This window comes from Toxorhynchites rutilus, chromosome 1 (assembly GCF_029784135.1).
Source record: "Toxorhynchites rutilus septentrionalis strain SRP chromosome 1, ASM2978413v1, whole genome shotgun sequence".
NCBI classification, from domain to species: Eukaryota; Metazoa; Arthropoda; class Insecta; order Diptera; family Culicidae; genus Toxorhynchites; species Toxorhynchites rutilus.
Genome location: NC_073744.1, coordinates 129,418,756 through 129,444,306, shown reverse-complemented (window position 1 = coordinate 129,444,306; position 25,551 = coordinate 129,418,756). Strand labels below are relative to the sequence as shown.

Genomic DNA, 25,551 nt, shown 5'->3' with positions numbered 1-25,551 from the left:
GAATACTGCTAATTTATTTTCCAAATGAAGCTTGGATCTTCGATTTATCACTGGGTATAGGGACTGCAATAGACCAATACATTTACGCCTGATTTCATCCGTGTGTGCACGGTACAGTAATTTATCGTCCATAATAACTCCGAGGTACTTTACTTCGTTGGTCCAATTCACGCGGCTGCCGTTTACACTGATGTAGCAGTTTGGTGGAGGGGATAACTTCGGCGAAGGGCGATGCTTAAATAGAATAGCTTGACTTTTTCCCTCATTTACTTTAATCTTCCAACTATGAAGGTTCCACATAACTCGTTACTCCTCGTTGAAGTCTTGATCTATAATGTACTGGTATCCTGCCATTCGCAATGATGGCGCTGTCATCTGCGTATAATGCAAGACTGCAACCAGCTGGTAGTTGGGGAACGTCGGAGGTGTATACCACATATAGAAAGGGGCCCAAAAGACTGCCTTGAGGTACACCCGCAGAAATATCACATAGTTCAGAGCAGGAACCAGTAATATGCACACGAAATTTTCTCGTCTTCAAATAACTACGCACCATTTTTACTAGGTACAGTGGGAAATTTGCTCCTACTAATTTATGGATTAGGCCATCGTGCCAAACGTTATCGAAGGCCTTCTCCACGTCTAGTAGCACCATAGCACAGTTGTTAGATAAAGCCTTGTTCCTCTTGATGATTTTTTCCACACGAACCAATTGGTGTACTGTGGAATGACGTTTGCGAAATCCAAACTGCTCCGGAATAATGATTTGTTGTTGATCGATATGTATCATCAGCCGCTGGAGGATTATATGTTCAAAAATTTTGCTCACCGCAGACAGAAGCGTGATTGGCCTGTAACTCGCTGGAAGCGTAGGATCTTTCCCTGGTTTGTGTATCGGAATGACTTTACCTGTTTTCCATCTGGTAGGAAAATATTCCAATTGGAAACACCTGGTGAAGATAGCGGCCAAGAAGTTGTAGGTTCTGTTATTTAATTTTTTCAGTACTAAGTTGAAAATAGCATCGGTTCCCGGGGCCTTCATATTCTTCCCGAGTTTCACAGCCATGTTAACGTCGGCTGCCGTTACATTAACAGCAACTGGGTTTTCATTTCGCATGTTTAGTTGTATAATTGATTGTTCAACTGCAGCTTCGTTTGAACTTACGATGTTTCCTCCTAGGTTATGGGTCTCAACTAATTTTTTCGCGATAGCATTCGCCTTCTCCGACGGTGATACCAGTATTCCACCTAAATCATCCTTTAGTGGAGGTAAAGATTTCGGTTTCCGTTTTAGTATTTTCATTAATTTCCAAAAAGGGTTTGAATGTATTCCTAGACGCTCTATCTCACTAGCAAACTTCTGGTTTCTAATATACCCCATCCGATCAGCAATGAGATGACTGAGAAAGCGGGTTTCTTGTTTCTTGATTAGGCAACCCGTTCGTTGAAACTGTCTTCGTACGTTCTCTGCTGAATTAGACGTTTTGTATATGAATCGATTGCGATGTATGTCTCTCTAACAGGTACCCATTGGACGCAAGTGTCCTCTGCAACGTGGATTGCATGTTCAAAAATGCCCAAGTGGTTTTCGATCGCTTCTGTACTTGATAGTATCGGATCATCAGGAAGATGTGTATCAACTATTCGGTTGAAGGTCACCCAATCAATTCCATGATAATCTCTTCGCTTCATAGCTGGAACTGAAGTTGGAGAGCATTCCAATTCGCACACCACCGGATAGTGATCGGAACTTAACCCATAGTGTGTAATCGGTTTCGATAATGGCAAATCTGACAGAAACAAATCTATCGTGGAAGTTGATCCCGATGGTGATAAAAATGTTGGTTCATCCGAGAAGTGGATGGAACAGGTTCCAGAACAGAGATGATCGGCTAATAGTTTGCCATTTTTATTACAAATTTGATTCAGCCACAAGCCATGACGAGCGTTAAGATCGCCTGCAATCACGAACCTTGATCTATTATTAGTAAGTTTCTCCAAGTCCTCTACAAAGATATTTGACGAACCGTTTCTATTTACGCACTGTCTTGGTGTATAAACAGCAAAAAACGTAATGTGACCACGAAAACTATGGATTTTCACGCCTACTGCCTCGATGATTTTTGTCTTTGGATGAGAAATTATTTCGAACTTGATGCCACGCCTGATTATGATTGCCACACCGCCACCACTTTGATTGGAACGATCTAGCCGGGTTATAATGTAATTTGGAAGCGAGAAATTAATAGAAGGGTTTAGCCGGGTTTCTGTTATAATGCCCACGTCGATATTTTGTTGGGTCAAAAAGTTGCACAATTCAATCTTCTTCGGTCGAACAGAGCGAGCGTTCCAATTTGCAATTCTGATTTTGCGGGGCTCAATTGACCCCATATCTGAACATCATATCGCTAAGAACCTGCATTTGGTCCACGCGAGTTTTGCACAGTTTTATACGTTCACAGAGCTCGTTGAAAATTGCCCACAATTCAGAGGAACTGTATAAGGCTTGATCGCTTTCCGTTGGGCTGGGATTTACAGCTTGTTCTTGCATTTTAGCTCTGATGCGAGGATCAAGACAACGAGAGTAGCTTCCGACGTAGCTTGGAATCTGAGAGCTTACTGAATTTGAAGGTCGTATTGGTTCCACAGAGTTTGGCATAGGAGGAAACTCTTTTTCATTGAATTCTGGCACAGGTGGTCTTTTGGTTGATGTTCTACTTGTTCGATTTGAATGTGTTGTTTGTTGCCGGATACGTATATAGTCGGCGCGTTTAGGACAACTACGATCTGTTGCTGGATGTGACCCTGCACAATTTGCACATCTTTTGGCTGGTTCAGTTTTCGTTGGACAGCTTTCCGTAGCATGAGCAGCTCCACAATTGTTACACCTGCCCTTCAGGTGGCAGTTCCGAGTTCCATGACCGTGGTACAGGCAATTCATACACTGAGTTACGTCAGCACGCTTATTACGATAGGCCTGCCAACGGATAAAGAAATTCGCAACATATTTGACCTCAAGCAGCTTCTTAAGGGTAGTGTACCCTTTTTGGAATTGAACAAGATATATTGCATCATCTTGATTCACAGACTCGAGTTTTCGTTTGATGATGTGTACGGCATTGCATTCAAGTTTGCATTCGCTTTGTAACAGTGATTGAAGCTCCTTAGGGTCGACCAATGGAAGACCACGAAGAACAACTCGATAGGGTCTTTCTCCAGGTTTGTCGTGTGTGTAGTATTCATACTCGCATTTCTGTATATATTTTTCCACTTTGTTGAATTCCTCAGCTGAGTCGCAAATAATTTTTGTTCCGAACCGAGTGATTTTAAACATCGGATTCACACCACATTTTGGAATTGATTCGACGAGGGTTTTTATTTCCACATTTTTAACAACCAGTGGAGGTTGTTTCTTCTTATGAGTTGATTTTTTCGGTTGAACTTCTGCTGGGCCATCTGGCTCTGTTTGCATACAGTCCGACAGTGATGAGAACGGGTTCCTGTTAAGAAGCTGATTTTCCATGCCATCTGCTGAATGACCACGTTTTTTCCTTTTAGATTTGTGATCCACTGAACTCTGGTTTACATCCGACGAAGTTTTCATATTAAAAGCACACTGAACTGGAAAAGGGCAAAATGCCTTGAGAAAGGCAGTATTTTCACCACTTAGACAGTATTTTCAACACTTTACTAGGTACCGAAAGATACTTCTTAACGCGACGACGGTTGATCCCGAATGACCCCCATCTTGTTCGGCTAAACCTTTCTGTTTAGCGATTGCATTTGCCACTCGCCACAGCTTTCACAATTGGAAAATTTCTTCCCATCCAGCTTGTGACATATTTTACAGTAAATTACATTCAATGGCACGTCGCATTACCACCACTCAGTATCGGATTGGAGGTAATTTTAACCTGCAATTGAACATTTGCGATGGCAGTGGTACAGTGTCAACTTTCCATGTGGGGTCATAGTTTGGCCCCACCACATGGGGCCACACACACCACACCACACCACCACACCACAACCACATGGAAGGTTTGACTCTATGTTTACAAAAATGTCCAACTAAATATGTCGCATTACAGGTCCGTCCAATTAGCTAAATGTCGAGATAAGTGTAAATTACTGTACTTTCAATCTAGAAGCAATTTAAGAATTGGTGAAAATCAATAAGCTCAGAACAACTGCCAAATTCACATACTCATCATATCCTGGCAAACAAATTATGAAAAAATCAATTTGTGTTTTATTATTTTTTTGGATATTGTTTTAGAAAGCATTGAACTGTATTTCCTAAACTCTTTTTTGGAAGGTTTAATGGCCCTGAAAAGCGCCTTGTTTTATGGAATGGTTCCAATTTAGAAAACTTGGAAATCTTGGTTTTAAAAAAAACCATTTCGAACGCCCTCGATGCCGCCTTGTTCTGGATTTGTCACCAAAGCAGTTTGTATAAAGAACAAACTTTTTTTCTTCTGCTACCTGATGCCGTTTTGCGATTGCGTTTGCCACTCGCCACTCGCTGCAACTGCCTGTTGTTGTCTTGATTTATTCTGTTCTGAATACGGTTTTTCTTATCGTCGCGAGCTGCTTTACCAGCCAACTCTATCACTTCGGCGGCCGAAACTATATAACGCTGGCTAGGTGGACTGGTGCACTGGTACTAACGCGCTCGGCCTAGCTACCTTTGCGGGGAACTCCAGATCAACACGGTTCGAGCGGGATTTTGCCTTTCCCTTCACTTTTCCTCCTTTACCATGTCCAGACATGCCTGCTTGGGTTGGTTTGTTGATGTGTTGTGATGCGAACCGATGTGGTGTACGGTTTGAATGAGAATGATCGTTACGGCAGCGGAGCGGGGATTTTTAAGCTGTCTGGCTGGCTCGAGAATTACGCATGTGTGAGACTGCGACCAATGTTTCGTTCATTTTTTTCTTTTTCCTTTCCAATCGTGCTTCATTCTATTTCGCTGCTGCTCTGGTTGCCCGTTTTGGTCGGTTCGATTTGAGGAGCACAAAATGGACCAATCAAAAATGGGCACATAGTGCATTTTGACAATGCTTGATATTTCACAATTATTCAATTATTTATCTCAAGAAAAATGAAATGTTATTCGTTATGATAGATGCGTAGATATATTTCCTATCAATTGATGCAAAAACCTTTGCGATCTATTGAGAAATGCTCGAGTTATAAGCGTTCCAAATCTTGCATTTTTCCTACTTGTTCAGTGCCTAGATTTCCATTTCACCTCCTATATCTTCCGGTTAGACGTAGTCCTACGTCAAAACCCAGCCTGCAATTCTGGGTGCAATATCGTTTTCCTCCATCATCATCTTTGAGGCAGGACAATAGGTGACAACTTTGAATGAGATTCCTTTTCAAAGCCGCAAGGATTGCAAGAACGACATAGGAAGTCTTTCTGTTTGATAGTAGATCAGATGGAATGTGAAGTTCCGCATTCCGTCCCTGTCCGAATACGAAAATGTTTTCAGTTGTAAAAAAGGCCTGTTACGCCCTATCTGCCCGCATGGACTCGGTGGTTCCTCTCAGGGTCGTTCAATCACGGCCTACTTGGTTCACCCGAAACGGGTTATAACAGGGAAAACACACGTGTATCTGTTGACGTAGGACTACGTCTTTCATTTCTGTTCCACGAGTTATATGATTGTTAATTATTGAACCAAAAACTTGTTTCAATACCTTTACAATTGCTTAGAGAACAGGTTATTGACACCGTATATAAACTCACATACGCTCTGGAAATCCATTCAGTTGATGCGGCGATGTGAGATGAAGACGATCGCACTCAGACGCCTATGCATTATGGTCTTCTTTTCCAATTCCATTCCTCTTCAGTTGCAGTTGAACCGAACGGAAGGGTATAAAACATGACGCTTCCTTTGCCTTCGTCCATTGCTACCTCTACTCTTGTACCGTGAGAACTCGCTTCATTGAGACCAAGCATACAGATCGTAAATCTATCGGTGGTAAGGCACCACGAAAGCAGCTCGAAAAAGCGTACCAGCCGCAGGAGGTGTGAAGAAGCCACATCGCTACTGACCGGGAACCGTCGCTATGCGTGAAATTCACCGCTATCAGAAGCCGACCGAATTGCTGATCCGCAAGCTACCTTTCCAGCGTTTAGCGAAGTTCGTGAAATTGCAAAGGACTTCAAAATCGACCTACGCTTCGAAAGTTCCGCCGTTATGGCACCGCAGGAGGCCTATTCAAAGATAACAATTTGTGTGCTGAGCCACGCAAAACGCGTCACATCATGCCCAAGTACATCCAGCTGACCCGTCGTATCCGAGGAGAACGTGCTATTACCTTAGCATATAATCAACGGCCCTGTTCAGGGACACCAAATTTGATGGATTAGAGTTCAGAAAAGCTTTTGCAGGCCGAACTGAAAGAAGCATTTAGCGAAAATCGTGATATTGATGATAATTCGATACCGATGGGTGCCATTGACTATGGATATGATAGTGAAGAACAAGATATGATATGGTGTAGTGGATATTATCGAAATGGATATTATATTACATATCAAAGAAATGCTGCAATCGATCGTTGTTATTGGGAAGTTGGAATTGTTAGGGAAGGGGGTCTTATTTTTACTGTGTAATTCCCAGGAGGAATCCATTACTTCTCAAGTGCTAACAATCCTGCCCCGGATCAGCGATGATTCGAACCGTTGGGGCTTGGGGAGTGGGTACTATTTGCGCTGGGTATTTCCGAGGAGGAATCGATTCCTTCTTTGAGCGTTAATAATTATTTTCCGTTTTTTTCCAAAATCCCATCAATATGGTTACCAAATGAAAGGGCTTGACTAGTAAAACACAGTTATTTATAATATGTAATCCACAAAATGGTGGATTACATATTTTCTCAAACCCCCATCAATATGGGTATCAAATAAAAAGACTTGACATGTAGAACACAGTTATACATGAAAAATGCAAATCAAAAATGGCCACCATAACGAAATGGCGATATATACATATTTTTTTCGAAACCTTCATCAATATGGATATCAAATGAAAGGGACTGACTAGCAGGACTCAGTTTTTAATGGAGAATGCAAATCCAAAATGGCCGTCATCACAAAATGGCGAATCATATGTTTTCTCAAAACCCCATCAAAATGGGTATCAAATAAATGAGCTTGACCAGAAGATCACAGCTTATTATAGAAAAAAATCAAATCCAAGATGGCCGCTGTAACAAAATAGCCAAATACTTTTTTAAACGGTTTCATTCAACTTGACCTGTTTGTATGGGTGTTTGTATGTCTGTAGAATTGTCCCACAATCATAAAAATGTTACCCCGTTCCTTTTGATTAATTTATCTGAAATATGGAACACACCTTTAACTCTGCTGTCATTATAACACTGTGTATTCCATTATCTTGAAAAATCCAATTTGGCCCCCGCTAGAAAATGGACGATTTCATATTAGTTTAAAAAATGTTAATTGGGAGATGTGTATCAAATGAATGGACTTAACTTGGAGAACAAACTACATTATGAACAACATAAATTCAGGGAGGTCGCCGGCACGAAATGGTCGACTATATATTTTTTTGCAATCTCATCATTATCGGTATCAAATGAAAAGATTTGACTTATAGAATCATGAAAACATTCCGAAAAAAAGGTATAAATTAAAATATTTTCAAAAATAGTGGAATGTTTTCATTGTTGAGCAATGTATTGATAATACAGATAATGTACTTAAAAACTAGAAAATAAAAAAAGTAAAAAAAGATTTCTAAGCTAAACGGTTTCATTGTGAGAAAAAATAATAATGATACAAATAATGTACTAAAAGTTAAAAAATAATTAGGCAAGTAGCAGTTAGCAGTTAGCATATCTCTTCCTTTAATCTAGGGCATTGATGAGACAAAAATAAAATCGTGGGGCTCGTTGAATTTCCGTTATCCATAGTTAATAGATTCATCATATGCTCCACGATTTTATTTTAGTCTCATCCATGCCTTAGATTAAAGGAAGGGGTGTGATAACTGCTAACTGATAGTTGCCTCATTATTTTTTAGCTTTTAGTACATTATTTGTATCATTAATATTTAGATGTATACTGGTACCACCACTGTTTCTGAGTGCGTTCTGTCCGGTGATTCAAGCTTAAATCTCACAGTAGATCGTGGCGGAGCTCTCTTAAACCAACCATATCTTGTTCGGGTCAGGTGACACCGCCTGTGGTACTATTCTATCAACTATTGCGTTGTCTTGGCTGATTATAAACCTGGGTTTGGGTTGTTTATATTTATTATGACGTTATGACGGAAGTGCAAGGTTTGCTCGCTCAACGAACCTACACTAGAATCCAAATTCATGCGAAAGCGATATCCAAGCTTCACATATCTCTTTCGCTTTACTTCCGGACGCCAATACAACCTCAGTACTGTACAGTTTTCTCTGTGCATATTCTGAGAATGCATTTCGAAACTAACAACTTTTCATGTCCTTTCAGCACGATACCAAACCATAAACTGAAGAATAACCGCAACGGGGGAATATTTATCAAGCCACTTCTTTGTCTGTTCATCTCTAGATAGAATGATACTTGATGGTAGCTGCGGTTGTTTTCGCAATGGTATGGATATATTCAAATTGAGCTTTGGTACTACTTGACATGCTCCTTTTAGACGGTAAAATTTGGGGAATAAGAATTGAACCAATCAAAATGCGAGATTTTGTGCGTTCGAATAAAAAAATAGGTTTTAAAATATATAGTTTTCTTTACTGTGATAGAAGCGTAGAAATATTTATAATAAATCTCGTAGATCTGTCAAGAAATGGTCGAGTTATGAGCGTTCAAAAGCTTTCATCATTTCTTACATGTTCAGTGTTTTGATTCTCATTTCACCCCCATATCATCCAGTTTGACGTAGTCCTACGTCAGAATATTTGTTTTGAATAAAAGAGATAATTAGTTTACAACATTATTATTCCAATAAATTATTGACGGTAAATCATCCTGCCATCAGTCCAGTAACAAGATCAAACGGGGCGGATCAAATCCCACCAGCGACCCAGTTGTCACACAAAATACAAACAGGACAACCATTGCAGTAATTAGCATCATTAGAACAAAAAGAACCATTCTCTATGATCCGTTGCAAACAAACAAAATCTGGTCGACATAAACCGCTCATTGAACCTTCTCCGTTTGGGACTAATTCACGAATCCCAAGACGTTTATCTTTCGATCAGCGCGTTCGCCGTAAAAGGGCATTCCAAACATTGGCAAAATACAAAAGGAGCCGGACTCTCGCCATTAATGCCGAAAACCTTCGCCATTGTAAACCCTGTGAAGTCAAAGATATGACCAAACATGAAAGAACTGCTGAAAGGATTAGCTGGTTCGGATTTTTGTGTGTCTCCAATGGTGGGAGGGAATTCAACCTCCTGAAAGAGAAATATTCAGCCGGCGCAAATATTTTGTATGATACGACAGAAAGAGGATGCAAAATATATCCCCTCTTAATTTCGGACAGCTTCTGATGAGGGGCTTTGTGTCTTTCACTTTCGAACATCGTTGATCTAATGTAATAGTTTGGTTCCTGGAATGTGCTTTTCGCGGTTGCCTGGAGGTATGCCTGTTTACTTCGCTCTTTAGTTTAGGAGTTCCTTCTTTCAATTTGTTCCGTTAAAGTTTCAAAACAGTCTGGGATTTAATTCAAATATTCACGAACGAAAGAGCCGTCAACATGATGGGATAAAATCAACCGCGCGGAATTCTTATAAAGGATTATCTATCAAATCAATTATAAAACGGGTAATAGATTTTGTTCCTTAATCATTCTGTTTTCCTTCACCTGTTTTCCAGCAAACTGGGCGGTCAGGGAGTATCCTGCTACACGGTGAAAACAGGACACGTGCAGCAGCATAACACGCTGGAGAATGGATTGCTGATTGCGGCGAATATTTCGATAGGTCATCTGCGAAAACACAAATATTTTTATTACCTGCCGAGGTAGGTAGAAAGCTTATTTTTTGCACGATATAAATTTTTCCATCATCAATTAAATTCTAGTTTAATTCAAATTGAACAATCGCAAAACAGGGATAGATGTTTATTATCTGAATAAAATTAAACTCAAAATAAAATCAACAAATCCTGCAGAGTTGTAGGAAGATGTATAGAATATTTTTCATAATTCAAGGAATCAGCAATTCAGACAAATGTACATGTTCAACCAAAAATATGGACCAGCACTCACGCAACTCATGTTTCTTTATATTCTATCCCCAGAAGCAATAACGCTCCCCACAACCGCAAGCAACGCAATTCATCCTTCTACTCGAAGATTGACGATAACGATGCGAGTAACTCACGAGTAAATCGACCTCCAGCCATAGAACTTCGTCGGCTCCGTCATGTTTCAGTATCAAGTATTGCATCAGCCCAATCTGATTTGCTCGATATGAACAAAGAGCGCAGCCTAAGGTCGTCATCATCGATGTCGTTGGTGGCACCGGCTGGAGTACACGAAGAAGAGAAGCACCAACCCCATCGCAGCATCCAACGTTACTACATTTATAGCACTGCACCCCGGAAACGCAGCCCTGACGGAGAGGAAGTTAGGGACAATTTCATCGCGGATAAATATAAGCTTTTTCGAGTAGAATCTCATATTAACAGACCACCGATTGGGTCGTTGAATGCTTCGAGACACTCCGAGTATAACGATTACAAAACCGTGAGAAAACGAAGTGCGGCTGACGATATGTTGAGCAAGAATATCACCCAGATATTGGAGAATCTGCTGAAGAGCTACGAGAACTCGCAAATGCCTACGCACGGACAGGGTAAACGTTAACTAACTCGAAACCTTAACTCTATTTAATTTATATATTTTTTGCAGATGTGCCAACAATAGTGAAAACCAACATTTTAATACGCAGTATGGGACCGGTATCGGAACTGGATATGGTAAAATATGGGCAACCCATCCATTTGGAAGAAATTCTCAAATATATGTTTGTCTTCTCCAGGACTATTCAATGGACTGCTACTTCCGCCAGTATTGGCGCGATAAGCGCCTCAGCTTCCACGGTCCCATCAAGAGCCTTTCGCTCAGCATCAAAATGCTGGAAAGAATCTGGCGTCCAGACACCTACTTCTACAACGGGAAACATTCCCATGTGCACACAATCACTGTTCCAAACAAGCTGCTCCGGCTGAGTCAGGATGGCGAAATACTGTACTCCATGCGCCTCACCATTAAAGCATCGTGCCTCATGCAGCTGCGGAGCTTTCCGATGGACCGCCAATCGTGCCCGCTCGTGTTGGGAAGCTATGCGTACTCCAGACAGCAGCTGCTCTACCAGTGGAAGGACGATGACTCGGTCAATTTCGTGCCCGGAATGACCCTCAGTCAGTTCGATCTGATCAGTTTTCATCAGAAGAATTACACGTTTGCTCGCCGAGAGGGTGAATTCTCGGTATTGCATGTTTCCTTCAACCTACAGCGTCATACGGGCTACTTTTTGATCCAGGTGTACGTCCCGTGCATCCTGATTGTCGTCCTATCGTGGGTATCGTTTTGGATTCATCGAGAGGCTACCAGTGATCGGGTTGGATTGGGTATAACAACCGTGCTGACTTTGTCAACGATAAGCCTTGACTCAAGGACAGATTTGCCGAAAGTTCGCTACGCCACAGCCCTGGATTGGTTCCTGCTGATGAGTTTCTTCTACTGTATTGCAACCCTGCTGGAATTCGCCGGGGTGCACTATTTTACCAAGGTGAGTCAGTTTGAAGTTTTTTTTCGCTTTCTATCATTTAGACACATAAAGCCGACAATGTATCTCTACTTGAGAGTCACGTCAACGTTTCTTTGGCCGACGAAATTTTACACTAAATACACTAAAATAAGATCTCTATTGTTCACAAATGAGGTGCACCCGTGGACGAGTGGTTAGCGTCTCACATTATCATGCCGGGTGTTCGGGTTCAATTCCCGTTCTGGCCGAGGGGTTTTTTGGTCAAAGAAATTTTCCCTCGACTTGCACTGTAGTCACGCGTATTTAAGACCTTGCCCCTCGGAATACATTCAAGGCGTGTTATTTGGCATAAGAAATCTCAACTAAGCATTTATAAATGTCGCTAGTTAATACATACGTTGAGACGGCAAAAGTTCAACAGGGAACGTTAACGCTATTCAAGAAGAATTGTCTACAAATGGGCCGTTTGATGCTAGCAACGTTCGTCTTGAAACCGCGTTACCGCTGGTTGACGACAAACCGTGGAACGATACCAAGTGCCCTATAATGAACTCCTGAACAGCGCACAGACAGGAGACCAAGATGACGTTGAAGAGGACTCACCGGTGCAGTGGACAACGACAATGCTGCCGTGATCTCGCAAAGTGACGCAAGCGCCAAAATTGACATTTTACTTTTTATGTTATAAATCGATAAAGAATACCAAATCCTTTCAAACGACTGCGAAGTTTTATAGAAATGTGGAAAAATGACCACGTAAAAGCTTCAAAACGGAATGGCGTAAGCTCCATTTCCACTGTGATGTGGCGCAAGCGCCATTTCCCTTATAATGTGACGTAATTTGGAATCTTATGCGATATGATTTTTAATCCGTTCTGATGGCATAGAATGAACGAGAAGAGACAAAACATTTCAAATAACAACATCAATCAAGGGACAAAGCATCTTAACGATGTTCACTTACCTCACTTGCTCAATGTCTTTTTCGGATGAATTGCAGCTGAGAGTTGATCGAAGGGTAATGTCTAAAATCTCCATCGAAACGCATCTTATATCAAAACTCAGAACATCCTCGCGTAAACTGTATTTGCTTTACATCGGATAATTTCGGACGGCATTATCTTATTCAACACGGATGTTTTCAATTGCATTTGGATTGGAATAGAAGATGCTGTTAATAGTTATTACAATCGGGTTCTCAACTACGTTGGCCCGCTCGACACACGCTACAAAGACGGAAAATGTGCAGAACTCTTCTCTCTGATGCTACCTCTTGCTCCACTCAACGGTGGCATGTTGTAGAAAATATTTGGAAACAGATTCTCCCATACTTTGATGGATGAACGCCAATCGGTTGTGGAAACAGCGATTAAAATTTGCTGTTTCCACAACAAACTGGCGTTGGTAACATAGCTTAAATAAAACTGCATTTTTTCAAAAATCGAGCAGATGGCAATGTTTTTCCATCAATTGTACACAATTTGTACAGATCAGATTTTCGCAATGTACGCATATGCTGATTATACATGCAATTTTGCGAAAAGTCTCGTACTGAAAATTTCTCCCTCTGGCGCTTGCGTCACTTTGCGAGATTACGGCAGTATGCACCATCTCCTACCATGGGTAAAGTTAGGGAGGTCATTAATCAGCCAAAGAGCACCAAAACTTACAACTAAGGATGGCCTCAACAGAGATCTTCAAGGGAAGTCCAGTGAACCTTATAGAATGTATACCGAACTGGTGGAAAGAAGGGGTAATCTGCTCCACCTTTAAAAACTATGACGAGCTGAATCGTGAGAATCACCGTGCAATCACGATCCTGAATGGTGCCAATTTAATTTTGTCTCAGATCCTCTTTCGAATTCTATCGTCAATAGTAAGCAGCTTTGTGAGAAGTTGTCAGGTCGGATTTATGCCCAGTTGCTCGTCGACGGACCAGATGTTAACACTGCTGCAGATCCTCAAAAAGTGCCGCAAGTATCAGATCCTTATCCACATCCAATTGAACTTGGAATAAATGAGTCTAAGACTAAATGACGGGTCTTACATTAAGAACTTGTCAACTTTGACAGATTTTTTAAGATATTGAGTTCAAATTTAATTTGGTTGTAGTTCCACTCATACATTTTCAGAATAAAATTCGATTTCGGTCATATGACCACCATGGACCCGTTTAAAGCGATCTATCCGTTGGACCCAATTTTCCACTACTCGGCCATACATTTCGACCAGAATACTGCAAATTTCACGTTGTATGTTGTCTCTGAGCTCTTCTAAAGTTGCTGGCTTGTCTGTATAAAAAGGAATCCAATCGCGTCAAATCGCATGAACGAGGCGGCCAATCGACAGGTCAATTTCTCGAAATACCACCAAACGTCTTGTTGAAACCACATACCATTGATGTGAGGATCTTCCAATTCTGGCCAAAACAGCCACAGGAGGGTTGTGTCCGAGACACGACCGCGTAGTTGTCGTAGGATTCCGATTTGTTGATTTTGAATATGTATGAAGAATTGCATCGTTAAACTCTTTGATAATGATTTGGTGGTCCTGAAAAGAGCCGTTTTGTTTGGTTGTTGGGTATGGTTTGTTCACTCCACAAGTGTTTACCGAGTGATGGTGACAGAAGGATGGTAAACAGTCGTTGGATGGTGCGTATCAGATAAAAGATACCGAAGTGGAACGAGATATGATGAAAACCGCCCTCTGTGATCCTAGACGAGATGCCTCCTATGTTATGTATGGATGAAATAAAGAAAAAAAACTCACCAATGTAATATAAGATAAAATTACCAACCCCGAACACAATTAACATTTTGTCTCATTAGTAAAAACGTGTTACTTTAATATAGAGAAAACATATTAGAAATGGGAAAGGTAATTTTTTTTTTATAACTTTTACTTTCTGAGTGTTTATTCAACCCAATGAGAAATTAATTGGACTAACAACAACTAATACTATATGAGCATATGGGAAATCACTTTTTCTAATATATCTTCACTTTTCCAATTTTTCTCACCATATAAACTTTCCTTGGGTGAAAATGAACACAACAAAACGGGCAGCTTTATATAGATCTTCAAGGGAAGTCCAGTGAATCTTATAGAATGTATACCGAACTAGTGGAAAGAAGGGGTATCATATAGGGTTGGATAAAAAGAAATGTCGTATTTCTGATCGAAATTTGACACTTTATTTAACATACTTAAAATTATTCAATTTAAGTCAAATATGCGCCGTTTTATTCGTAAACTTGTTGCCATTTAGAAGGCAACTTCATTATCCCCCCCTTATAAAACCTCCCCTCCTTATTTGCAAAAAACTCAGACAGCCAGTTTTCGCAAGCCTCTTTTGAGGCCAACTTAGTATCACCAAGAGCGTTTTACATGGACCGGAAGAGATGATAATCACTTGGAGCCAGGTCCGGACTATACGATGGTTGCAATAGGACATCCCATCCGAGCTCCCGTAACTTCTGGCGGGCCATCCAAGATGTGTGAGGCCGAGTGTTGTCCTGGTGGAAAACAACACCATTCCTATTGAACATTTCTGGCCGCTTCTGGTCAATCGCCTGCTTCTAACGGTCAAGCTGGTCACAGTAGAGAACCGAGTTGAGGGTCTGGCCATAGTTGAGCAGCTCACAGTGGATGATTCCCTTCCAATCCCACCAAACACACAGCAAAACCTTCCTGGCCGTCAATCCGGGCTTGGCGATGGTTTGGGCTGGCTTACCGCGCTTCGACCACGACTTTTTTCGCTTCAGGTTGTCGTACGTGATCCACTTTTCATTACCAGTCACCATCTTCTTCAAAAATGGGTCGAGTTCGTTCCGTTTCAGCAGTGCATCGCAGGCGTTGATTCGGTCTAAAAGATTTTTTTGCGACAACTCGTGTGGCACCCATACATACAGCTTTTTTTGGAATCCAATCTTCTGCAAATGGTGCCAAACGGTTTTATGGTCTATATCCAGTTCCTGGCCAATCGAGCGAGTGCTAACATGCCGGTCTACTTGGATGATTTCAACGATTTTATCGGTTTTCACGACGATTGGCCGCCTACCAGTACGGGGTGTATCTTCGACAGCCACTACACCAGAGCGAAATCGATCAAACCAAAGCTGTGCTGTGCGAATCGTTACAGTATTGAGTCCATAAACTACACGAATTTTTTCGGCCGCCTTCGTTGCAGTTTTACCTCGCAGGTAGTAAAAACGTAAAATATGGCGAATTTCTTGCTTGGTGGCCTCCATCTTTGACGCGATATAACTTGAGACTGAAAAGGACAATCACAACACTGGCAAAACGACATTTGTAGCACAGATTGTCGTCTTTAAATAGCCGTATAGTATGACCCGATGCGATAAGTACAACACAAGATATGTTTAAGTGTTGCCATATATTGACAATATACGACATTTCTTTTTCCCCAACCCAATATATGAAGTCATTTTTAAAACATCTGCTACCATATACAATTTTACACTTACACTTGTGCTAAATTTTTCACAATACTCGATCGGTCATTAATATTAAATTTCACGAAGCAACCAACATTCCAAATTTAAATTTTATTTGTTACAATTAATCGTATCACTCACCTTACTTGCAATATAAAAATGCTCCCGACTTGCATATATTTGCAATGCCAATTTCCCCTAGGGACCTTTGTTTTGATGTCTCTGTTAGGGAATCCATTTCGGTAGGAACAAAAGCTCTCCCTACTTTCATGTATTTGCAATACCGATTTTCCCCAGGCAGCTTGGTTTTGATGTCTCTGTTAGGGATCCGCCGCATTTGTCGTCAATTTCGACCAATCAGAAGTGGGTATTTCCGTTAGGATAGGGGATGAGATTTTTCAATTGTTCGATAGTTAGTTTCATGACTTTTTTTTTATTTTCTTCAATTAAAAAAAATGTAATGGTGTTTCTTAAAGCAACGCTAGTATGGAGGATGAACCACGAACTGATGAACTGGCGAATCCAGCACCCACAAACTCGCCAAGGCTGAATGAGTGCGATGGACCGGGCATGTTACAAGATTGACAGACAACAGCCCCGCAATAGGTGGTGTTCGCATCGAATCCTGTGGGGGCAAGAAAAACACAGCGAGCGAAGCTATTGAACCGGGTGGAACAGGACTGAGTTGGAGAACTACAGCTATGGACTGGGTTTCTTAGCGAAACAATATTATGGATAAGATCTAATCGCTGCGTGGGATGAAGCATCATTGTAAATAAATAACTAACTTCTATTGAAACACTGATGTTAGCTCAATTTAAAAATAGAACTGACTGTTTCGACAACTATTCCCGAAACTGGATCCCTCATGAATAAAACAGTATACGCGTAACGCAAACTTCTATTTGCATTTCCTCCTTAAAAACAGGAAGTGGGTTATATCTATGGTATAACCGCAAGGGTGACGTAGGACTATCGTTGATTTAGAGATCATTTGTATGAAGTTGAATCTGAATTCATTCTGAATGAATGAATATTTGGAGAACTTCGAAAACGAGAGCGTTACGTTGGAGGCACAAGGTTTTATGCATCCAATATTGGATACGGAAATATCCTACTGATGGGGAAGAATAATCTTCAGAAGCTATCCTGTTGATTGCGATTGATTGAAAAATCACAAAACCTAATGTATTTGGTCACAGTGTTACATGGATAGAAAACATTAAAATAAACTCTTTCATATGAATGTAATTTTAAATTCCCAGAGGAACTGGCAGATTATTTTCAGTAACGATTAGATATTTCCACATTTTCCTCGATACTGGAAGCCCACCAGTGGTTAATGCTAACTCGATAACCATCTGTTAATAGCACTTGATTGAAACATATTTGGTCACAGTGTTACATGGATAGAAAACATTCAAATAAACTCTTTCACATGAATGTATTTTTAAATTCCTAGAGGAACTGGCAGATTATTTTCCGGATCTTTCTCGATCCAAACGGAAAGAATTCCGTGCGTGTGTGTGTGTGTAGCGGCTGCTTCGAGATCTTCCCGGGGAACCGTTTGTAGCATCACTCTCCTCCTGATGGATTCCCTTCTGGCCTAAGGTGCACAAACAGGCTCTTGGTGACACCGTTCATCCGCGCTTTCATGATAAATGAAGAGCTTCACCACAACAGCGACAACATGCTCCAATCGCTGTTCAATTAGAACTGAGTGGATTTCCGAGCGGCGCTCGCTTATATACCGATTGGTGATTTCAATAGCCTATTTTGAAAGCAAATTTAAGACAATTGAAACAAGTTTTTGGATCAGAAAGTAACAAGTATAGAACGCGTAGACATTTTATCTTTCGAATGAAGTGTTTATCATACCATTTCGTTCAGTTGTTTAGGAGCTATTAACACTCAAAATCTCGGTCTCCGGCGTAACGCTTTCGTTTTCGAAACTTTGATTTTACACCCCGGTATAGAAATGAAAGACGTAGTCCTACGTCAAAACTCCAACCGCTAACATGTAGTTTTTTGTGGTAATAGTGCTTCTTCAAAAAAACGATTGTTCTCTAGTGGTATCATCGGGTACTTTAAAAAAAACTGAAGGTCGCACAGATATTGTAGCAATCGTTATTGGGAAATGCAAGCGTTATTGGGAAATGTTTTCATTTGTAAAGTTAATTAAATCAATTGTAATGACATTCCCTTCCGACAGGATGATGCAACATGCCACGTAACTGATCACCGAGATCGTGTGACTTAATACATTTCATTTATGTTCGTTGTGACTATGCCAACAAACCAACCATTCTTGATGAACTTGAGGCCCACATAGAAGCCACTGACATTTCAGTGAATATCGTACACCGAGTTCCCGAAAATCAGAGAATGCTTATTATCTTTATTTATTTATTAGCAAAATCATCTGATGACACGGTCTACATAATGAAAACAACAAACTAACAAATTATATAACAAATTAAATTATGTTACGATCACGCAAGCGACATTTGAAAGTTTCACAGTTAATATTAAAATCGAACAAATGGTAAACAGAATTGAACATATAACACATAGCACAACTTGGTTCTTTTTGACCGTAAATTGTCCGGTGGAAGGGAACACTCGAGGTCACATTCACATTGACCTTCGCTAGAATATTGATGCGTCGATTGTCCCAAGGTGTAATTTTCCTACGAAGACAGCTCGCAAATCGTCTCTCGTTTTCGCCAGTGTATCCATGTTTAATAGTTTGCATCGCTTCCATATGGAGGAAGAGCCATCGAGTTCATTCATGGAAGATTTCGAAGTGCAACCCTGATTAACTTCCTCTGAACAGACTCAATTCGTCCGGACCAAGTATCGGTGTGAGGGCTCCAAACAACCACCGCCGTTTCGAGAATAAAGCGAACGAGGACGTAGAAAAGAGCTGTAAAACAATACGTATCACGAAAGTTCTTTGCAACTTTTAATATGCATCCCAGGTTTTTGTTCGCTTTAGCAATGATGCTACTGCAATGATTCTAGAAGGTGAGGCCACTGTTCAATACAAAACCTAGATCCATGACGACACTCCCTCGTTGAATTTTTCCGAAAAAAAATCGATTTCAAATGCCTCAAAAATGCATAAAAAGTCGAGATCTGTTCACCGCAGTAGATCTGACTGTTTTTAGTCGGTGAAACCATGAATTCAACTAGGCTGGTTTAGGCTTCAGTTTGGGTCGAGAAACATGTTCACGGAGTAGTGTAATGAGCACTTGATTGAAAAGAGATACGTCTGTATTCACGACATTTACATCTAGAAATGACCAATCGACTAATCGTAAGGCCCCATTCAAACCAATGTAATCAGCGTGGCGAAAATCTAACGCCTTGTCGTCAGATAAGTCATTGAATCGAATGACAGAGGGACACTTGAGGTTGACCAATATTGTAGGATGATATGAATCAGCATCAACGAGAATTTCAGGCGATTGCATTACATTACACTGATTGGCGACCTCGGCATTCACGAAAACAAGGTCTAAAGTACGGTTGAGGCAATTCACTAGGCGATTTATCTTCTTCATGTCGAGTAATGTCATTCCATAACTGAGTGCACTGTTTGCCACAGTTAGGTCAGTAGGATCAATGGACATATGTCCAGCAGGCGAAGAATCCCAACTCAGGCCAGGTTGATTGTAGTCCACAAAGATATGGTCAGTGCAGAACCAAGGTGACTTTCTATACATGCCACGGAAGCAGAAGAATCTGGAGGCATATATACCACTCCGAAATAAATAGTTCGATATCCCCCATTCACATTTATCCCTAACTGTTCCATGTTAGTCACTATACCAACATCTGATTCTGACGAAATGCAACGGTTTGAAACAGCAATTAGGTGGTGACCCCTTATTTTTCCAGTACTAATGACATAATGATCATTGCGGTAAACGTTGTATCTAGTTCCGAAAAGCTGGGTTGAATGATCTCAGTTAGTATCAGCCACGTCTCAGTTAGTATCAGAACGTCAATTTCCGAATCGCTAACCGAGGTAAATGTCTTTTGACGTAGAGCTACGTCTTTCATTAAGGGTGCCAAATCAGAAAACAGGTCACGTTTTTATGAAATAAGGTTAACGTTAATAACTATTTTTGCCGCGATCGGATTTTGGCGATTTACATACAAAACGAATCGCAAATTCGCTAAGATTTGTTTGATATGCTGTACAATACAATTCACGAAAAATACAAGCGTTTCCATTTGCCTATACATTTGTTCTGCTGATTTGTGAGCTACCCGTGCCGTCAATAACGAGCAACTTATCGACCAGCAACGAAGGGGAAATCGTAAGATTTAAAGTCTCCGTGAACAAGGGGAAAGAAAAAGAACGAAGGCAAATATTTACCTAGAGTATATACAGTGGATCTCGCCGAGGCAAACTTTCATTCTTCGTGAGGACATCGACTGGACAACATCGTTGCTGGGCGAGCTGGACGGTGAGGGATCGAATGCCTTTCTCGAGGCAATGGGGGTGGAGGAGTAATACGAGTAAAAAGTAAAGTTTTCCAATTGCCTTTTTGAAGGCTGGGGATAAATAAACTGAAGAAGTGTAAAGTCTCTTTAATTCAACAATCAAACTTTCAAGTCTCGTTCAGTACTCAAAGCAATGAACATCGCTTGTTCTTCCTTGTTATGCGTCATCAGATGTCTTCGTTTCAGATTAAGCTGTGGACGCGACCAAACTCACTCGCTGCTGTCTCTGGCATTGCGATCACTGCATCAAACTGACGCCATTGCATTAAGTTTCTAAGCTACACAATTGTGTGGGGAATCATCAAGCTAGGCTATCGTCTGCTCACCAAGAAAATAAATGTTCTGGAATTTTGTCAGTGATTTGGTTTCGCATGACGGTAGCAAAACTCTCTGCAACAATCCTCTAATTTTTTAATGCTATGATTAACGATCGATTTGTGGTGCGAATTATGCAGCCGTAATGATAAATATAAACAAGGAGGGGAGATAGCGGGAGGGAAGCATTTACGGTATGGTAAATGTTTGTTTTCCGTCATCATAAAGGCTTCGTTGCTGCCTTTGACATTGCATCAATGCATTGAACTGAAAAAGGCCACCGGAATAGCGTTCGAGGTAAATTTTCAATGCATTGACATGAAACAAATTGCGACATACGATCAGCTTGTGTATTGTTCTGGGATGGCAAGAATGAATTATCAATCAATTATCGTCAACTGATTCTACAATAAAAAAAACCTTTTTAGAGCGATCGTACCATTCTTCTAAACAGTTACTTTCAAAATTTCACAGCATTTTAAAATAATTAATAATTAAGTCAGAAACAAGCGACTTATACAAAATGACAGCGTAGTTCTACGTCAACAATGCGGTTGTATCTTGGACACAACCTCCTATAACCTTTTTTCAGTCGGGAGACATCTGACGTTCTGGTAATACATTCGGATACAGTCAGTTTCCAAGCAGGTCGTCACGCGAGTGACATTAATCTCATCGTTGGTAGCATCGTAGTCTTCACGCAACGGTTCATTGGAGGCTGGAAAAGCCGAGTAATATGCAGCAGAGACTTCATCAAGTTGTACTAAGTATTCGCTCATTATTATACTGTGTTCGTTGTCGACAACACTGGAAGCGGTAAGCGAATCAGGGAAAGAATTGTTCGAACCATAATCGCGGGTTGAAAGACCCCTTCTCCGAACCCACACACAGGAATGGGACGATTGTTGCACGAAGATAGAGAAAGCACGACTGTGGCAGGCGGATTAGGGGCTTCCAAAGTACGAACATCATTGCGTTCCACGAATTCGCTGGCAGGAGGTGATAGCTGATAGCCCCTTGTTATGCTAAAACTGGAGAGCAGATCAAGAGCTGCACTGGTCAGAAAATACACGTACTTGCCTTCAGGACGATGTTGGAAGTCTATCAATGCAAAAAAATGACAGCGAACGTTTCAATATATTGATCAAACCATATATGATATACAGTAATCGTTCGCTAACTGGTCTTGGTTTAACTGGGCGAACGTTAACTGGACTTTGGACCAATTAGAAAGCAGAATTTCGTAAACAATCGACGCCATATTCAAATGGAAGATTTGCTGTGAGAGGCATTCGAATGTAATTTGAAATGTTATGAAAATTGACATTATTTTCGTATGACAAAAACATTGATTGAATTACAGAAAAATAATTTCATCAAATTATATTTCATACCTGTTGCCGAACTCAATGCGAAACTTCAATTGGAATCCTTTTGTTTATCCAATTTCATAATCAACGCGATTGAAGTTCCCCTCGATTTTATTTGACGTTTAACATGCCGGACCAGTTAAAACGAGAATGTCGATAACTGGTCTTCCCTTTTCGCCCAGTTAGTGAATGTTTACTGTACCGTTATGCGCCTTAATTCCGTTCATCTAAGACAATATAGGGGAAATGAGGTTAAAATGAACAGGTGCTCAAATTCCGGCAATTCAAGTAAAAACCAATCGATTCTTCTTGATTATCCTATTCTTAGAACATATGAAGCTATTTAAGACACCCTGTTATGCATGAAACTGTCAAATGTAGAAAAAAAAATGAATAAACCAGACTAGAGGCGAATGAACTGCAAAGTTTAAAGCCTCTTAAAAACAAAGAAAGAAGAAGATAAACCAGAAATATCTCTCACAGTAGGAATATCCCGTATTTAAGGAATTTCCCGTAAAATTTAAGTTATTCGACATGATATCTTCGACAAGTTATCAGTTTGGACAACTGTTCACGTATTCGATTCGAGGTTAACAGATATTTTGTTTAATTTCATCGATTAAATCGCATTCTAAATTATTTTGTTGTGTGGGGTAAAATGAGCCACCACCAGATAATGACTTAGAATGTTATTTTTTTTGTCTGTATTATAGTGACTTTCAACTCATTTGGCTGGTTCGTCACTTTTACTTCCATTTTTGGAAGAATGTCGGGAGTGAGAATTGAACTCGTGACCTTTAGCGTGAGAGGCATGGATGTTACCACTACGCCAGATCGGCTCCACTTAGAATGTTATGTATTCTGAAGCTGATATACCTTATCTCATGTTGCCCTTCAAAGTGTTCCTTTTGTGGCTTTGACCCCGGGAAAATATGCCAGACCAAGCAAAACCAAACTTCAATATGTGAAGCGATATGTGTTTCTTACCCCGCTTTTGTACGTATGAGAAAATTCTAATTACTACTCTAGATGAATAGGCCCAGATTATTTCATGGATATACCTACTTTCTCAATAATGATTTAAACAAATTTGGACATGAAACAACGTATAAATCTAACCCATTCAACATGATATGAACAGGTGTTCATTTTACCACCACCAGGTGATCATTTTAATCGCACACTGAAAAAATGTTTGGTTTCACAACTATTTTTCTTTTAAAGAGATATGTACTATTTTTACTTTTTAAAATAAAAACCGTTTTATATCTTAAACAATAATTAGTTAATCTATAATATTCTTCGAAGAACGGAGATTGTAGCGGTATCTGGACGCAGTAAATGGGCATATTCCTTAGGGTGTTCATTTTAACCGCATTTCCCCTGTAACGTTTGAATACTCTAAAAATTACTGTGCGGTTATGATGCTTTTTAATGTGCTACTTGCTTGGAATTTATTCCGTTACTAATAAACATACGATAAACATAATTTCTGCAGGCACTCTCCCCATTACATTTTCGAGTCCATTGTCTTCTTTGTGTCGAGAACCTTGGTTATCTGTCCTCAGGTGCAAATCCCTTGCCAAATCAAGAACTTCCTGGAAAATTTATCAGCGAAAACGAACTTAAATGTTTTTATCCTCTGGCAGTGACCTTACAGAATTTCAGACCCGATAGCTGTCCAAAATCCATCTTCACGTACGTTTAGTCATCCATCAGCATGCACTCTTCTTACTTCGTTAAAACTTTGATGAACAACTGTTTGTTTGCTTGCAAACACAGAAATTACGATAACCTTCTGTCATGCGGATTCTCCGGATGGTACTTTGGTTGGAGTTATATTTTCAAATTTCTCCTCTCGGCTTCTGTCCTGCACAACTTTTCAAAATAGAACGGTTCAACGTTAAATGTTACTGTCGTAAGATACAGGTTTTCCAAACAATTTACTGTCAAAAGAATTCAGACACGCCTACTACGACCGCTGCTGTAAAATAAAAAGGGATTCCGGATTATAACTGAATCAAATCATATGCACATGAAATAAATTGAAATAGTTACAAAACATGCCGCGCTCCTCAGCAGCTCAAAGATTAAATTTTAGTGAACAACACTGTTTTCTTTATTGTAGTTTACTTACAGAATATTCTTCTTATGATTTTTTATATGCTTAAGCTAGTAACGGTCCATTATACAAGCACACTGTAAATACAATCCCATATTACTCTCGTAGGTCGGAAGCGGCGAGATCCCACTGGACGAAGACGAATGGGAAGACATTGACAATGTGCAGGAGATTGGTGGAGGTGGTGTTCGATCGAACCCAGCATCCATTCACGATTCACCCCAGCGATTGATGGCAGCGCGCAGACGCAGCTCGCTTATCTGTCCCATCTACAACGATCCGCAGCATATGTTTAAGGCAACGACTTCGCATCTGTCTACGATGGAAAGGACTACTCAGACCGAACCCCCGAAAGAGCCAGGCTGGAAGCAGTTGTGGCTCTGCTTTCTAGGAGATGATCAGTTTCGTCGCCGGAGACAACGGGAAGCTTCTGGAAGAGGTGAGGTGATGAATTGTTGTTGAACTCATTGAATCAAATACTGTATTACACATATGCAACTGGAATCATCCCATCTTTGGAACGAAAATTTCTCATATTCATTCATTTTTTAAGGTGGAGCCAGCCGCCACGTTAACAGTGTGTCCCTGATTGATCAAGCCGCTAGAGTGATGTTTCCAGCTTCCTTCACATTTTTCAATGTACTCTATTGGTTATGCTATTACACCTATCAGGCTGATTTCACGTGGGCTCCCTTGAAGGAACAAAGTTAAGATCGTTTACCCCTAAAAATTTCGAATTGAGAATTGAATATCAAAATACAATATACGAAAAAGTACTATAGACAGATAATACTAAAATTATAGACAAATTCGCTTAAGAACGAGGTTTCAAACAAGTAGGTATGTGTAGTTAAAACCCTAGCAAAGAAACTTAGCCCACCCCAATTAAAATGAAATTATGAAAATACCGACGGTTGTTGATAATTAAAGTTATTATGTAACAATTTACCCCGAGTTTTTGAACTAAGATGACCCTTCTGCCAAACAGTGCTTTCTTTTTTCGTTCTGCCAAGCC

At 40.4% G+C, this 25,551-nt stretch overlaps 1 protein-coding gene across 2 annotated transcripts in view; it reads left to right on the top strand.

Annotated features, from left to right (window-relative positions):
* LOC129764150 (gamma-aminobutyric acid receptor subunit alpha-6) overlaps nt 1–25,550 on the top strand; it is a 71,335-nt gene extending 45,785 nt beyond the window's left edge. The window contains exons 3-8 of one of the 2 annotated variants that reach the window (XM_055762984.1): nt 9,857–10,003; nt 10,283–10,839; nt 10,896–10,963; nt 11,026–11,778; nt 24,645–24,975; nt 25,090–25,550. In XM_055762984.1, coding sequence (XP_055618959.1) covers nt 9,857–10,003; nt 10,283–10,839; nt 10,896–10,963; nt 11,026–11,778; nt 24,645–24,975; nt 25,090–25,247 — 2,014 coding nt within the window. In that variant the 3' untranslated portion in view covers nt 25,248–25,550. The remainder of the gene's footprint in view (nt 1–9,856; nt 10,004–10,282; nt 10,840–10,895; nt 10,964–11,025; nt 11,779–24,644; nt 24,976–25,089) is intronic. The other variant, XM_055762975.1, reaches the window with a different exon arrangement.
* The last annotated feature ends 1 nt before the right edge of the window (nt 25,551 follows it).